Source organism: Monodelphis domestica, chromosome 8 (genome assembly GCF_027887165.1).
Source record: "Monodelphis domestica isolate mMonDom1 chromosome 8, mMonDom1.pri, whole genome shotgun sequence".
NCBI classification, from domain to species: Eukaryota; Metazoa; Chordata; class Mammalia; order Didelphimorphia; family Didelphidae; genus Monodelphis; species Monodelphis domestica.
In genome coordinates this window covers 70,109,150-70,125,422 of record NC_077234.1, presented here as the reverse complement: position 1 = coordinate 70,125,422, position 16,273 = coordinate 70,109,150, and the positions used below count along the sequence as shown (strand labels likewise).

Genomic DNA, 16,273 nt, shown 5'->3' with positions numbered 1-16,273 from the left:
GAAGTGATGCAGAGCGAGAGGAGCAGAACCAGGAGAACATTGTACACAGAGACTAATACACTGTGGTATAATCGAACGTAATGGACTTCTCCATTAGTGGCGGTGTAATGTCCCTGAACAACTTGCAGGGATCCAGGAGAAAAAAACACCATTCATAAGCAAAGGATAAACTATGGGAGTGGAAACACCGAGAAAAAGCAACTGCCTGAATACAGAGGTTGAGGGGACATGACAGAGGATAGACTCTAAATGAACACTCTAATGCAAATACTATCAACAAAGCAATGGGTTCAAATCAAGAAAACATCTAATGCCCAGTGGACTTACGCGTCGGCTATGGGGGGTGGGGGGGAGGAAAAGAAAATGATCTATGTCTTTAACGAATAATGCTTGGAAATGATCAAATAAAACATATTAATTAAAAAAAAAAGAGTTCTCCCTCAGGAGTAGAAACATGGAAGAAAACAACTGCTTGATTACATGGGTCGAGGGGGATATGATTGGGGATGTAGACTCTAAATGAACATCCTAGTGCAAACATCAACAACATGGAAATGGGTTCTGATCAAGGTCACATGTAATACCCAGTGGAATTGCGCTTGGAAGGGTGGGGGGAGGGAAGTGAGGGAAAGAATATGATTCTTGTAATCAAGGAATAATGTTCTAAATTGACTAAATAAAATTTTCAAAAAAAAAAAAAGAATTCTCCCTCAGAAAGCAATGTTTTATCATTTACAGTTTTGGCTAGGGGGAAATTCTTTTAAAAATTATTGATCACTTACCTTTTTCAGCACCTGTATTTCCCAGTATATTATTCTTCCTATCTCAAAAGGTATTGCCTTATTGCAAAGAATAGAAAATAGAAAAAAAAAGAGATCAGCCAAGTTAGCCAATACGTTAAAAAATTTAACATTATCTTTTGTGATCCATTCCTATTTTCCCACCTCTACAAAGAAGGGGGGGCATTTTTATCTCTTCTTTGGGACCAAGTTTGGTCATTATAATTTCACAATATCCCATTTTATTTGCTTTGTGGTTTTTTTTAAAATTTGCATTGTTGTAGTCATTGTGCAGACTGTTTTCCTGGTTCTGCTTAATTCATTTTACATCAGTTAAATCATTTGGTGCTTCTCTGTATTCTTCATATTTATCATTCCTCCAGCACTGTGATATTCCATTACATTTATCAATTTGTTTATTTAATCCTCAATCAGTGGACATCTGATTTTGTTTCATTTCTTTGTTACTACTACGGAAAAGGCTGCTATAAATATTTTTAGTGTTTATAAGACCTTTCTTTATAATCATAGAAGTCTTTGGGCCATACTCCTAGCAGTAGAATCTCTGAGTGAAAACGTATGGATATTTTAAGTCACTTTCTTTGAATAATTCCAAATTTCTTTCCAGAATGGTTGAACCATTTCATATCACCAAATATTCATTAATATGCTTGTCTTTACACAGCTCCACCAACACTGATTATTCTAAAGAAAATTCTCAGAAACAGACATGGCATAGAGAGATCAGAGAGGACAAAAGAGGCAATTTCAAATATATAAAATTCAAGTCTATGAACAAATAGAATCAAGAAATATAAAGACTGGGAAAACAATACTTCCATTTAATTCCCTTGGTAAACTTCTGACATTGAAAGTCTGTAGTGAATTGTTTTAAGTCTATAAGATTTATATCAATTATTTCCCAATAGATGAGTGGTCAAAGGATATAAAACAGTTTTTTTCTTTTTTATTGCCATGCAAAACACAATTCCATGTTGGTTATTGTTGTGAGAGCAAAGTCATACATAACTAAAACCCCCAAATAAAATCCAAGATACACTGATGTGAACGATGACTCCAATGGTTCTTTCTCTGGAAGTAGATAGCATTCCCCATCATAAGTCTTTCAGGGTTGACCCAGATCAGTGCATTGCTGAGAGTAACCAAGTTTGATATGAAATTTTCTTTCTGTTTTTTAAAATTTTATTTAATTAGTCAATTTAGAACATTTTTCCTTGGTTACAAGAATCATATTCTTTCCCTCCCCTCCCCTCACCCCTTCCAGTAGCTGACACACAATTCCACTGGGTTTTACATGTATCCTTGATCAAAACCTATTTGAACAGTTTTCAAAAGAAAAAAAAAAACAACTATTAGCAACTGTGTGAAAAATGTTTGAAATCACTACTAATCGGAGAAAACACCCCCGTAGTATTACCTCCCATCCATGAAGTTAACAAAGATGGTAAAAAATAGAAAAACTTATTATTTGTGGGAGATAATCATACTTATGAGTCAACCTGGCATAGTTGAGAGAATGCTGGACTTGGAGCCAGGAAGACTTGCCTTAAAATCTTGCTTTAGATGTTTATTGTTCAATCCTGAGAAAGTCCTTTAGCCTTTCAGAGCCTCAGTTTCCACATCTATAAAAGGAGAGAAATTGCATTTGTAGTACTTATCTCAGAGGGCTGTTAAGAAGATCAAAGGAGTATTAATGAAAATCCCTTTGCAAATACTTATGTACTATGTAAATGTCAGTTATTATTATTCTGATCACTGTTGGAGTCTTAAATTGGTTTAGTGGTTCTGGAAAACAATTTTGAATTGCACAATTATTAAATTCTCCATACCCTTTGACCCAGAGATTCCATTACTGGGACTGTATCCCAAGGATGTCAGTGGCAGCAAGAAAAGATCCTAATGCACAAAAATGTTAATAGTAGCTTTATTTGCAATAAAAAACCCTGGAAACTAAATATATTCAATAATTGAGGAATGGATCAACAAATGTGGTATATAAATGTAATAGACTGTCATTGCACCATAAGCAATGATGAATGTGAAGAACTTGATGCAAAATGGAAAGACTTATGTGAAGTGATGCAGAGGGATGAAAACAGCATAAAAGCAGTTATATTATATTATGTATTATAGAATATTTACATATTTGTAATTACTACATAATTGTAATTTGTAATTACATATAATACCATGGTGTGAATTATGTCCATATTGAGAAATAACAGAACTTTGGTCAAATGCAGTAGTTTATGTTAGTACATTATTATCAATGTTAAAAGCTAAAGAATATATATTTTTTGTGAATTATATTTTAACTTTTTCAGAAGCATTTTGCAGGGAGTTTGTTGGGTGTCTGTTGTATTAAAACTAAATGTGTCAATGATTTTTTTCATGGCTTTCCAAAAGTTGCCTATTATATAAATGTTAATATGATACAAAATTTCTCAATAGACATAATCATAGAAATAAGTTGGTTCAATACTCCTGTGATTATCCATATTAATCGAGGCCTAAAAGGGGGGAAATATGCTTATCATTGTTAGAGAAGATGTTCCATGCCTAGAACTACTAGAACAGATTTTATATAGATTTCAAGGAATTCCAATGTTTTTGGAAGGCATGGATTACATCAGGCTCTGCATATCCCAGATACCCCCTCAGTGAATTCCATGGCTACCCAAAAGAGTTTGGCCTAGCAATTAAAGCAAAGTGAAATAAAGACAAATTAGTGAAAGCCAAAAATTCTTCAAGATTATGGCATGCAGCTGGATGGGATGTTCATCATTGGGCTAAGTTTTGGACAGTGACAGTCGGTGAACAAGCATTAGGACCAGAACTGAGCAGTAGAAGGGCCTGGGGACTGCATTTGAGAAAGTGTTCAGTGTTTTTAATTAACTTCAACTCCTCCTTTTCCTCCTCCTCCTTCTCTCTGTCTTTCTCTGTCTGTCTGTCTCTCTGTCTCTCTCATACACACACACACACAATTTTTTTAAGACCCAGTATTTTCCTGGTGAGGTTCTAGGCTGGGAATCATGGAACATCATGAGCAAGAGCTAAAGGACACTAGAGAGATACATACATCGCAGGGACAAGTAGGAAGCAGAGAACTGCCAGGCTTGTATGCAAGAAAAGACATAAAAGATACAATCAGGGTATAATCAGAAAAGGAGTCGGACAAGTGATGTCATTAGATTGAGATCTAATAAATGGACAACTGAGGTCTGCATTTGTACCCACCAAATGAAAAATTATGTAGGGAAAGCCCTCCAGTGTGCCAGGAAGATTCTCAAGGGGAATTTATGAGAGGCTAGAGAGAAGACTAGCACAGTATAAGATGGAAATGGATGGTTAGTAATGTGTACTAGTTTAGGGAGTGCTTACCTTGATATCATTGATTTATCCATCAGTGTTAGCATTCTTGATGCTAGGAATTTAATCTCTAAATGTATGAGGGTATGAAAGATGTCCATACTCAAAGGACACATCTAGAGATGCTCAGATCCAGTTAGCAATTTCAGGAATGTTTATTGGAGGAAATGGCAATCATGACAGATTTATATTAATGGGACCTGAGAGGAGTGAAGGGGGAGAAGTTGGTTGAATATAACTGAACTTTTTGGAAAGTCCCATCTCTTCAAGAATATTATCACCTTGGGAATAGAGTGGATTGGACTTTGTCATACCAAGTCATGACTTGACTTTTACATCCTCACTGATTTCTCAGTCACCACCACCCTGGTGCCCGTAAGTTCCCTACACTCCCTAACTAGCCTCTTACTGTTCTCCTGTTTCCTATGTCCAGGCTCCTGTGTTCCAGGCTCTTCTCTATAAATACCTTGTGGCCCAACTCTGGTATTTGGGGTTGGCAGCTGTTGCTGCCAGGAAAAGGCTGTGTCTGACAGGCAGGCTCCTGATGGGATACACAAACCCCTGGGATGTGTGTGTCAGGGTGGTGCTGGGGTAGGGGGAGGGAGAAGATGGGGAAGAATTCTGAATCAGAGAAATAGGCTTGGGGAGGTGGGTAAGAGGGTGGAACCATCCTGGGGAAGGAGACAGGAGCCATTACTGAGGGAGGGGATTGGAAGGCTATAAGGTAATCGCTCAGAGAAATCACTCTGTTGTTTACACCACTCAGGGTATAAACAGTCCAATCTAGGGTTTGGACAGGGAATGAGGGAATGAAGTCCAGGGAGAATAGTAGGAAACTGAAGTGAAACTGTGCTACAATGCTATAACACAATTGACCACAGAACTTGGGTTGTATCCATTGTGGTAACCACTGCTTTAGGCTTCCCTTTTGCTCTGTGATTCCTTGCCTGGTAGAAGAGAGGTCTCTGATGCAAATAAGTCCTCAGATCAGCAGCAAAGGAAAGAGACCTATACCTTTGATGAACTTGGATAAGTCACTTAACACTCTCCTAGTCTCAGTTTCCTTATTTGTAAAATGGGAATGAAAATAGCCTCTACCCCTCAGTAGGGTTATGAAGATATGAATATGAAATCATATGTATAAAGTACTTTTCAAACTTCAGATACTTCCTATCTGTGTGACCCTGGGCAAGTCACTAAAGTTCATTTGCATAGCCCCTGCCCTTCTGTCTCAGAGTTGTTTCTAGGACAGAAGATAAGGATTTTTGAAAAAATGCTATGTAAATGGTAGCTATTATTATTAACCCTTCTAGTCTTTTTTATTCTGGAGGGGGGAGGGGGTCATGGAAATAACAGCTGTTCAGTTTTCTGGGGGATGAAGGGATATATCCCCAAGGATCACAGACTATTTCCCAGCAAGTGGTCCTTAACTTAGTCCCCAAAGAGGGAGAAGCTGGAATTAGGGGTTGGCCTTCTGAGGAGGGAGGTGCTGGTTCTGATGAAGCCCAGAACTAGGGCTGGGGTGTGTATTCCCCTCACCATCATGCATGGATCAGTAGGCCTTCCTTCTATTCTCCTTCCTTTAAGGAAGGGGTTTAATAGGTCAGGTATCATAGTGGGGAGAGAACTGGCCTGTGATGAAGCTCAGATCCACAAGTGGGGTGTCTCCATAAGTCTCAAACAATGATGGGAGGCTCACTAACTCCATATCTCTACTCTTTTTTTTCCTCTTTGTAATGGAAAAGGCTAGTTTCCCTAGCTAATGGGAGACCATGCTTAGCAGAGGTGTTACACTTTGGTTTCCTCTATCAGGACCCCCCTTCCATGCCTTGCCCCTCTCTCCAGCCTGGAGTCAGGGCCTCGAAGGGGAGGAGTTGAGTTTGTAGATTCCCTTCCCCCTCTGCCTTGCCTTGCCTTCCCTTCCCCCTCTTAGGGGCCAGGCACTTTTCTGGCAGGACAGTAGGATCCAGCAGCTGTCAGGAGGAGGGGCGGGGAGGGGGCTGATGTCAGGAGGGATACAAATAGCCGGCTCTTCGAGGGGCCCTGTCTCCCCCTCACCATATCCTCCCTGCAGCTGTCTGTCCAGCCCTTCTGACAGCCACCATGAGCCAGTCCTACTCCTCCAGCCAGCGCGTGTCCTCCTACCGGCGCACCTTTGGGGGGGGGCCCAGCTTCTCTCTAGGCTCTCCTCTGGGCTCGCCCTCCTTGTCTCGGGCGGCCTTTGGCTCCAAGGGCTCCTCCAGCTCTGTGTCCTCCCGAGTGTACCAGGTGTCCCGCACCTCCGGGGGAGCCGGGGGCTTGGGATCTTTCCGCAGCAGCCGTGTGGGGTTCCCCCGCGCTGCCGCCTCCTCTTCCTATGGGGCGGGCGAATTGCTGGACTTCAACTTGGCTGACGCCGTGAACCAGGAGTTCCTGACCACCCGCACCAATGAGAAGGTCGAGCTGCAGGAGCTCAATGACCGCTTCGCCAACTACATCGAGAAGGTGCGCTTCCTGGAGCAGCAGAACTCTGTGCTGGCCGCGGAGGTAAACCGGCTCAAGGGTCGGGAACCCACGCGCATCGCCGAACTCTACGAGGAGGAGCTGCGGGAGCTGCGGCGCCAGGTGGAAGTGCTCACCAACCAACGCGCCCGAGTGGACGTGGAGCGTGACAACCTGCTGGACGATCTTCAGCGACTCAAGGCCAGGTGACGGAGCCCCAGAGGGCACGTTAAACCCTCTAACAGGGAGGGAGGAGACGGGAGATGGGCGGGAGGGGATGACGGGTGGAATGGGTATGGACCCTCTCCCCTAAGGAGAGTCATCAAACATTCGAGCTATCAGGGCAACTTGGGAGGTGGCTTATTTTTTGGAGAGGAGTCCCTAAGAGAGAAAGGGCCACGTGAGTCATAGAATTCTAGATGGAGAGCTGGAGGGGGACCTCGAAGATCATCTATTCCTACCCTTTCATTTTATAAATGAGGAACCCTGATTTACAAAGGGATGAAGTGACTTGTTTGAAGTCACAGTGCCATGAAGTTAGTTTGGAACCCGTTGTTTCCACTCTAAATCCAGTCCGTTTTCAATTGTCAAGTCTTTTGTCTCTGTCCAACATTGTGCTAGCTAGGCTCCTGGGACACCTGCCCCAGGCTGTCTGGACTTGGCAGGGAGAATGTCTCATCCACTCCAGTTCACTGTAGAAAATGATGGAGGGCAGGGAAGGGGAGTGGGGGAAGGCAAGAGAAACTTATGCTCGGGTAATTCGAGCCCTCTCCTACACCCAACACTGCATAGGGAAATATTTGAAGCATTTTCAAAGACACATTTTCAGAGCTAGAAGGACAGGAGAGATCCATGTTGATAGTTGGGCATGATGAACAGGAGGTGAGAAGGGAAGGGAGGGGGTAGAATGGGCAGGTTGAGGACAGTTAGACTGAGGATGGAAGACACTTAAGAATCAGTCTCCTTGTCAGTTCTATCCCTAGGAAGGGATCTGGTTTCAGAAAAAGGGTCTCACAGAGGTATGGGCAGTGGGGGATTGGAGATGGGGTTGGGGAATGGTTTCTCTTAGTCCTAGAGGCTCTTATTACCTAATCACACCCTAAATCCCAATTCCTGTTACCAGGGGGAGGGAGGAGCCTCCTGGGCAGAGCCTTGCCCCAACCACTTCAGCCCTTTAAAGTGAGGCCATTGTCAAATACAGTGTTAGTCAAAAGTATCTGACTGGTGGGCCGCTGGATGGCTCAGTGGACTGAGAGCCAGGTCTAGAGACCTGGGTTCAAATTTGGGCTGTGTGGCAGGTCATTTAACCCCCATTGCCTAGCTCTTATTGCTCTTCTGCCTTGGAACCAAACCACATGATTGATTCTGAGACAGAAGGTAGGGGTTATTATTTTTTTTTACGTATCCAACTGGTTACCAGTGAATCACCTTGGGATTGGACTAATAAATATAAAAATAGATATAAAAATAAAAAATAAATAAGGAGTTTCCTCAACTGACTCCCTTGCTGTTCTTGGCCTTAAATAGTTAGTCTATGACTGCAGGGATGGGATTCCCTTCTTTGGCAGCTTGGTATAATGGGATATATATATATATATAAAACACAGTTGGAATCAAGGTTCAAATCCTAGTTCTACCACTTGGTAGGTGTGAAACACTGGGCAAATTGTTTAACCTCTTTGGACCTCAGTTCCACATCTATAAAATTAGAGGGTTAGACTAGATGACCTTTAAGATCCCTTACAATTCTAAATCTGTGATTCTATGATACCAACCCATGTATGTGAGACACCATTTGGAATTGCTGCAGGAATCCTCAAGCCTATTATTGAGTTATTTCATCCCTTGGGGAACCCTATGCCAACCTGTTCTTTTTCCCTATGTCTCATAGGCTTAGTCAGGGAGACCGTGGGCAGCTGCCAGTCAGAATCTCATAGGCTATATGATCATATATTTAGAGCTAGGAGGGACCTCAGTAACACTTCTCCTTTCAGATCTAGCATTCTGTGATTCTCTGAGCAACTCCCTGGGGGATGCAAACAGCTGTACTAAGTCCTAAGAATCTATATTTCCCCTATCCTATCCCAGGCATCCAGTAGGAGATCTTCAAGCCCCAGAAATTCCTCTCTCCTCCTCCCTTTGGGGAAGCCCTGGGTGTCCCAGTAGTAAAGCAAGCATTGAATTTGGTGTGAGATAATTTCTAGAATCATCTTATCTCTGTAGGCCTCAGTTTTCTCATTTGTAAAATGAGGAATTTGGGGCATATGATCTTAAAGGCTATTTACTGCTCTAAATTCTTCAACCCCTGAGCCAAACTGTTAGTTTCCTGAGCCCAAAGGGATATATTGGGATGCAAGGAATATATTGGATGCAAGAGTTGTTACCAGGTACATGGGACAGAGATTTCCAGGGTAAGAAGGGAGAAATAAAGAGGAAGATGTGGCCTAAGGAATGGTTTGGGGGAATATAGGAAGATGGGCTTGTCAAGGTTATAAAACAAAAAAAGAGAGGTATTTGGAACTCTGACTCCTCAGTTTCCCACTGGTCCTGTCTCTAACCTTTTTTGCAATCTGGTTAAATCTTCACTCAATTCAGTCCCATCTTTTTCAGCAGGGTTCATATCCAATAGTAGGGTCACTCCTTGTACCCTCCCATGTCAAAGACCCCATTCAGGAAGTAGAAAGAGCACCTGGCACTCTCACCCCCTGTCTTTGCCAATGCCAGCTCCTAAAACTCATCCTTAAGGAGACAATAATAAGAACACTATATTAGAATCAAGATGTTCCTGGCCCTCACACCCATTAACTTTTGACCTTGGGTAAAAACATCCCAGATCCTGTTTCCTAACCTAAAAATGAGGGAAATGCTTGTATAATCTATATCACACTTGTGAAGAAAGTACCTTGCAGAAGAGAAGCACTAAAGAAATAGGAAATGGTAATATAAAGCAGTGGGGAGTAGAAGCGGATTGGTTTTTAGAATGCCTTTATTGTTGGCTCTGCTATCTATATTTGTTCTTGGGCTGGCTATTTAACTATTGAGTCTGAGTTTCCTCATCTGTAAAACAGAAAAAAAATATTGATGTTTTCTATAGAGTTGTGAGGAAAGCTCTTTATAAACCTTAAAATGTCACATAAATGCTAGTTATTTTTAGGCTGTCTGTCTCTGTGTCCCTGTGCCCCCTGAGCCAGGCTGCTGAGGACTTGAGGCTCTAGCCCCGCCCTTTCTACCCATCCATCATTCACTTGACTATCTATGTGTTCCATCCAGATTGCAGGAGGAGATCCAGCTGAAGGAAGAAGCTGAGAATAATCTGGCTGCATTCAGGGCGGTGAGTTGAATTCCCCTGAGACCCTCCTATCCCTGGCCTATCCCCATGGTCTTGTCTGTTTTCAGGTTGACCTTAGTGTGTCACTATGGCTCAAGCTGTTGTTTTCTTTCTCCTTCCATCCCCTTGGCCAGGATGTAGATGCAGCCACCCTGGCACGAATTGACCTGGAGCGCAGGATTGAATCTCTGAATGAGGAGATCGCCTTCCTTAAGAAAGTCCATGAAGAGGTAAGATCTCCTCTCCTTCCCTCAGCCTCCTCTTTCCCAAGGAACCACATGCCCAGAGTATCTCAGGAGCATTGGATCAAGGAGAGACTGCAAAGCTGGGGGTAAAACAGAGTTTGGGGAAAGAGGATTGAGTGGAGTTATTAGCCTGACCCATAACCCACCTTCCAACTCCTGCAGGAGATCCGTGAACTCCAAGCTCAACTTCAGGAGCAGCAGGTCCAGGTGGAAATGGATGTTTCTAAGCCAGACCTGACAGCCGCACTCAGAGACATCCGGGCCCAGTATGAGACCATTGCTGCCAAGAATATCTCTGAAGCTGAGGAATGGTACAAGTCCAAGGTGGGTTGGTTTGAGCCATGATAACCATTATATCCAACTAAGCCCTTTCTGCAAAGCTTCTGAGTGAAGAGGGTGGACAGTGGTTTTCATTCAAGGAGGAGGCACCTTCTTTTGTCTCTTCCCTGGTCTTTATAGTTCATAGCCTTGAATTCCTCTCCTCCATCTTCTTGGAGGTTGATGGCTATTCCCTCATGACCCACAGGTATCGGACCTGACCCAAGCAGCCAACAAGAACAATGACGCATTAAGACAAGCCAAGCAGGAGATGATGGAATATCGACACCAGATCCAATCCTATACCTGTGAGATTGATGCACTCAAAGGCACTGTGAGTATTAGGAACCAGCCCTCCATCACACTAACTGGCTGGGTGACTTTGACCAAGCCTCTTTGCTCCCATTGGCCTTCAATTTCCTTATCTGCAAAATGAACATAATACTTTCCCAACCCATCTCATGGAAAAGTGTTTTGAAAGCCTTAAACGACTATAGATATGTGACTTATAGTGATTATGATTCCCTGCCCCTCCTATGTCCTCTCCATGCCATCCCCTCTAAACTCTGAGGTTCTTTTCTTTTTATTAGACCATTAAGGATCACAGCTTGGGGTCTGACCTATCTATGTTCCATCCCTTTTCTTCCCTGGTCCTCTGCCCCCAGAATGATTCACTGATGAGACAGATGCGGGAGTTAGAGGATCGATTTGCCAGCGAGGCCAACGGCTACCAGGACAACATTGCTCGGCTTGAGGAGGAGATCCGGCACCTAAAGGATGAGATGGCCAGGCATCTACGAGAGTATCAAGACTTGCTCAACGTCAAGATGGCATTGGATGTGGAAATTGCCACCTACCGGAAGCTATTGGAGGGCGAGGAGAGCAGGTGGGGTAGACCAGGGCCTGCCCTTGGGGTTGAGGATCTGAGACTATTCACTGAGCCTAAGGAATATGGAGGTTTGCCCAAGGATAGTACTGGGGTGTGGACTAAATGCAATCATGAAGAGACCTATTTCTTCTCCTGATTATCAGTCTTTGTCACCTGTGATATAGTAGGGCTATTGAGATAGTGATCAGCTAAAGTGGTGAGGTGAGGTAAGGAGGTGAAGAGCAGCAAACAGATCCAATCAGAAACTGTCAGAGCTGGAAGCAACTACTCTAATTCTACAGAGGAGGAAGCCAAAACTCCAAGGGAGACTACAAGGTTTGGGAGGAGGAGGGAGAAGGAACAAGATCCAAGCCAGTAAATAGACATAAAGCCAGACCAGGGTCACAAGCAAGCATTCACAAAGATAGCCATTTCAGAGAGGAGAGTGGGGAAGGCAGGAACTGAATCTGAAAGTAAGAGGCTGAGAGTGGAGACTGTTCTGCATGATACAAGGTCAGGAAAATACTGCAAAGAGGGAAAAGCCCAAGTCTACGGCAACTAACAATCTTTCTCATAGGAGGAATTAGCTCAGTGCAAAGACCTTTTATGGGTGCTTCTCATCGTAGTAATGGGGCTTTGGGATTAATTATTGACAGTCTAATGGAGAAGTAGAGAACTTAAGAAATATTTTTTCATGGTAAAATGATATATAAAATTATAAAGTCCAACATATTTAGTTTTTTAAAAGGAGTATGTATAGATGCATATATGAACCTCTCTAATAATAGCTATGTCTTATTTGTTTCTGTGTATCCTTATGATCTCTTTGGAAACCTTTTCTGTCAAGATCCATTGATTAAATCACTGAAAACAACAGCTGAGGACCACAAAAATAAAATTTAAAATAACTTAATAATAATAATAGTAATATTTAGCATTTATTTGGCATCAGGTACTGTACAAAATACTTTACATGTGTTATTTGATTTGCTCCTAACAACAATCCTGGGAGGTAAGTGCTATTATTATCCTCATTTAAAAAATGAGGTAAACTGAGGTGATGTAACCTGCCCAAGGTCACACAACTAGTAAATGCTTGAGGTCAAATCTGAGCTAAGATCTTTCTGATTCCAGGACCAACACTCTATCTACTGTGCTGCCTAGCTGCCTTAAGTCTGTGTTGTTTTGTTTTACATCTGTTTTTAAAGAGAGAAATCAGTAATCAGCTTTCAAAATTAAGAAATAAGAATAAAATTTTCTAATCAAGAAATTATTTTATAAAATTAGGACCAGTTAAGGGATAGAAACAGAGAGGAGAGAGAAATGTGAAATTAATAGTCTGAGGTGGTTGCTGGAAGACACAGGAGGATGGGGTACACATTCAGAAATGGAACAAAAGTCTACTAGTGAGGCAGGTAGCCACACAGAGACAAAAAGAGATATCAAGACAGAAAGAAAGAGAGAAAGGAAGAAAGGAAAGAAGAAAGAAACACACATATACAGAAATTTCCAATAAAAAATAAAACAATTGAAGTCATGTAATAGTTTTATGACTATAACCCAAATGGCCAATAACCTCTTAGTACCACGAAATAGAAAAAAATAACCTGAGAATGGTTTCATAGGCTGGAGGTTCCTCACTTTAGCCTAAGGATCCCCATTATATTTAAATGCATGTATAGAAATATCTGGTTGCCATGTTGGGGGTATTTGCTGATTTGGTGATGGGTTGAATGAATTCTTCTGGAGGTGACAGTTCCCTAGAGTATTTGTCCAATTCAATCTACCCTATAGATCTATGGCTGCTCTTACTTATACCTTGGGACTGGCATCTGAAGGCCATCTCTTGAGTAATGTCATGACAGGCAGAGGGACATATGGGCCCAGAGAGCTAGTTGGGGGCATTGTGGAAAGTACATTTAGATCACTTCCTAGACCTCAAGTTTCTTCATTTGTAAAATGAAGAGGTTGACCCATATGGTCTCTGAGATCTCTTTTAGGGCTTCATGGAAGAAGAGAGGAGTTATTTGGGGAGGAGAGAGGGCTAGTATTAAGGGAGAGACAGAAGAAAGGGAGTTTCCTATTCTATCTTGGACATTTGGTATCTCTTCCTCAGGATTAACCTCCCCATCCAGAGCTTCTCTGCCCTCAACTTCAGAGGTGAGTGTGTTTGAGTTCATCAGGGGAGCAGGCTGGGTGGAATGGCCATACTGGGGCATGGGGTATGGTGAGAGGATGATAGGGCCATGTGAAAAAGATGGCAATGGGAAGAAGTAGAATGGAGCTGTGGGGACTCAGACAGAGCAGGAGGGAACTGTGTAGGGAGGAGCCAAAGTGAAGAACCGGAGATTCTTGGGGTATGGTAGCAAATAAGATCAGAGGGAGGTGTGCTATGCTATGGAGTACATATGGGCTTGATTCCATGTTACACTAGTTTTCTAGTCCCCCTTCAGTGATCTAATCATTTTAGAGCTTGTTGCCCTAAAATGATTGGATTAAGGCAGGCCCATGAGTAATAGAAAATGAATAACACTTCATCTTTGTAAAGCACTTTGTACCTTGAGCATTTCTTTCACCTATGATGTTCTATTAGAGTCACTCAATAACCCTGTGAAGTAGGCAGGGAAGATATAGTTTTATCCCCTTGAGAGATGAGAAGACTGAGGTACATGGAGCCTAAGTAACTTGCATAGGTAACACTACTAAGTAGTGATCCCTCCCCCATGGCTCAATTATCTTCCTCAGATAGCAAGCTAGCTCCCTCTAAGAGGCAAATCTATAGGCTCCCCAAGGGAGTATGGAAGGACGGGGCTCCTTGGATGGGGGAGAGGGGGATCCCAAGAGTTCAAATTTGGATAGGACCTACAGACAGGATGGAGTGAGAGGGGATATCTAGATCTGACTCATTCCCTCAAGATTCTCTTGAATTTGAGGACCTGCCCAAGCTTGGAGCTACCCCTTGGGCACAACTCTGGGTCAGAGGGTCTGAGGCTCATCCAAGTGTAGCAAATATTTAGGATTAGGGTTCATTTTCCTGATGGATTGGTTCAGATCTAGGCTGGGTGCTGACAGGGTCAAGTGGGGTTTGATAGAAACTGTTTACCAAAGAGGAGGAGGAGACAAGGAAGAGGAGGAGGAAGATAAAGAGGAGGAGGAGGAAGAAGAAAAAGAGGAGGAAGAGGAAGAGAAAGAGGAGAAGGAGGGATAGGAGAAGGAAGAGGAGTAGTAGGAGGAGGAAGAAGATAAAGGAGGAGGCAGGGATGAAGAGAATGGAGAGGACACTGGAAGTATCAAATCTTGGGGACTGGAACCAAGTTGATTTTATATATGATATTGCAGAGACAAGTCCTGAGCAGAGGGGCTCTGAGGTGCATACCAAGAAGACAGTGATGATTAAGACCATTGAGACCCGGGATGGGGAAGTAAGTACTGGATTCCTTGGATCCCTTTCAGCCTTGGACAATGGAGGGAGGGTTGAGTTTGTTTTATCGGGGGCCAGCTGGGCTTCACAGAAATGGGACATATTCCAAATGTTATGTGACTTAGGTTGTAGCTGGCCCATTCTTGGGGTCTCCTTACTGAGGGTTTAGAGGTGCCAAGCTATGCTTGAACCCAATTAGAGGGACTGGGGAGGAGGAGCAGCAGGAGATGAGTTGAATGAGTGAGTTTCTCTCCACAGGTGGTCAGTGAGGCTACGCAACAGCAACATGAGGTGCTCTAAAGGCAGAGACACAGCCGGAGGCACCCCCCACAGCCCGAGACTGCCTCCCATCACTACACCTTGAAACCAGCCTCCACCAATTCTGAGACCACCCTACCCAACTGAAGGCTTTCTCCTCACTGCCACCGTCCAGTCCTCCTCACTAGCCATTCCTCCCTCACAGCCAGGCCCCTGCCAGGCGCTCCCACAGCCCCCTGCCCAGCCCTGATTGTCTGCAGCCCTTTCTGTTGACCTCAAGTCTTAGACATGTTGGAACCCACAGTGAGATATTTGCCTTACTTTGGATCCCTGCCCTACATCCTCCCACTCCCACTTCTGTGGAGGGAGGCAGCAGAGGCACTACCTGCCCCTCTGACCCAGGAGTGTGTCCTGTCTCAGTTAGTGCCCTGGAACGGGACTGGAGTTGGGAGAGGGCAGAGAGCCCTTTTCACCCTTTCCTTCTGCTTCCTTGATTCTCCTACCTGCCTTCCTAGCCAAGTTCACGTTTTTAGTGTAGAACACTCAGGCTTGGAACAATCCACCCCCACCCAAGAAATGTCCTTTGACTCTTCTCTCATTAACCCATGGTTAGGAGATAGAGTACCCCCAGGAAGCCAGCGCTAGAACTGGGGGGTGGACTCCTGCTGGGTGGGGTGGAACAGCTCCTTTCCTTATTCTCCCACTCCTGCCCTAAGGTGGACCTGGGGAGAGTAGGGGCTGCAAGAGGGAACCCTGAAGGTGCTGGATGTGGGAGCAGGAGATATAGAGTGAGAGAGGATGTGGGAGATGCTGAAGAGGAGAGAAGAGAGAGTCAGAGAGTAGTCCTGGGCTGGTGGGCAGGGGAGGAGCCCATCACTCCCTCCTCCATCCCCTGCCTGGGGCGCCTCCTGGGCAATAACAATAAAAATAGAGCACATACCTAACACAGCCTACCTTTTAGCTTTTTTTTTTCCTCACTATCTTTCCTCTGGTATCCCCTGGTATATGAATGATACCTGCAGCATTCCCCAAACTTTTCCAAAGCCCCCAATTCGGCATTTTCTTTAGGCTCTGAGCATTAGCTTGCTCCCATCCTGACCTCTGTTTGGACTTCTCAGGACATTTCCACATACTTTCCCTTCAGGCCCTCCTTGTGATTCATCCCCTTCCTACCATCCAGGATGC

At 43.7% G+C, this 16,273-nt stretch overlaps 1 protein-coding gene across 1 annotated transcript; it reads left to right on the top strand.

The window, feature by feature from the left end:
- The first annotated feature begins 6,196 nt into the window (after positions 1–6,196).
- Positions 6,197–16,032, top strand: DES (desmin). Its single transcript, XM_001362511.4, has 9 exons — positions 6,197–6,856; positions 9,921–9,981; positions 10,113–10,208; positions 10,386–10,547; positions 10,750–10,875; positions 11,207–11,427; positions 13,526–13,569; positions 14,749–14,831; positions 15,089–16,032. The coding sequence occupies exons 1-9, from the start codon at positions 6,273–6,275 to the stop codon at positions 15,128–15,130; spliced, it is 1,419 nt and encodes a 472-aa protein (XP_001362548.1). The 5' UTR covers positions 6,197–6,272; the 3' UTR covers positions 15,131–16,032.
- The last annotated feature ends 241 nt before the right edge of the window (positions 16,033–16,273 follow it).

Coding starts and splice junctions, on each gene's coding strand:
- DES (XM_001362511.4), top strand. CDS start 6,273: ATGAGCCAGTCCTACTCCTCCAGCCAGCGCGTGTCCTCCTACCGGCGC. Junction 10,548..10,749: donor AGGAATGGTACAAGTCCAAG/GTGGGTTGGTTT, acceptor CATGACCCACAG/GTATCGGACCTGACCCAAGC. Junction 13,570..14,748: donor CTCTGCCCTCAACTTCAGAG/GTGAGTGTGTTT, acceptor ATGATATTGCAG/AGACAAGTCCTGAGCAGAGG.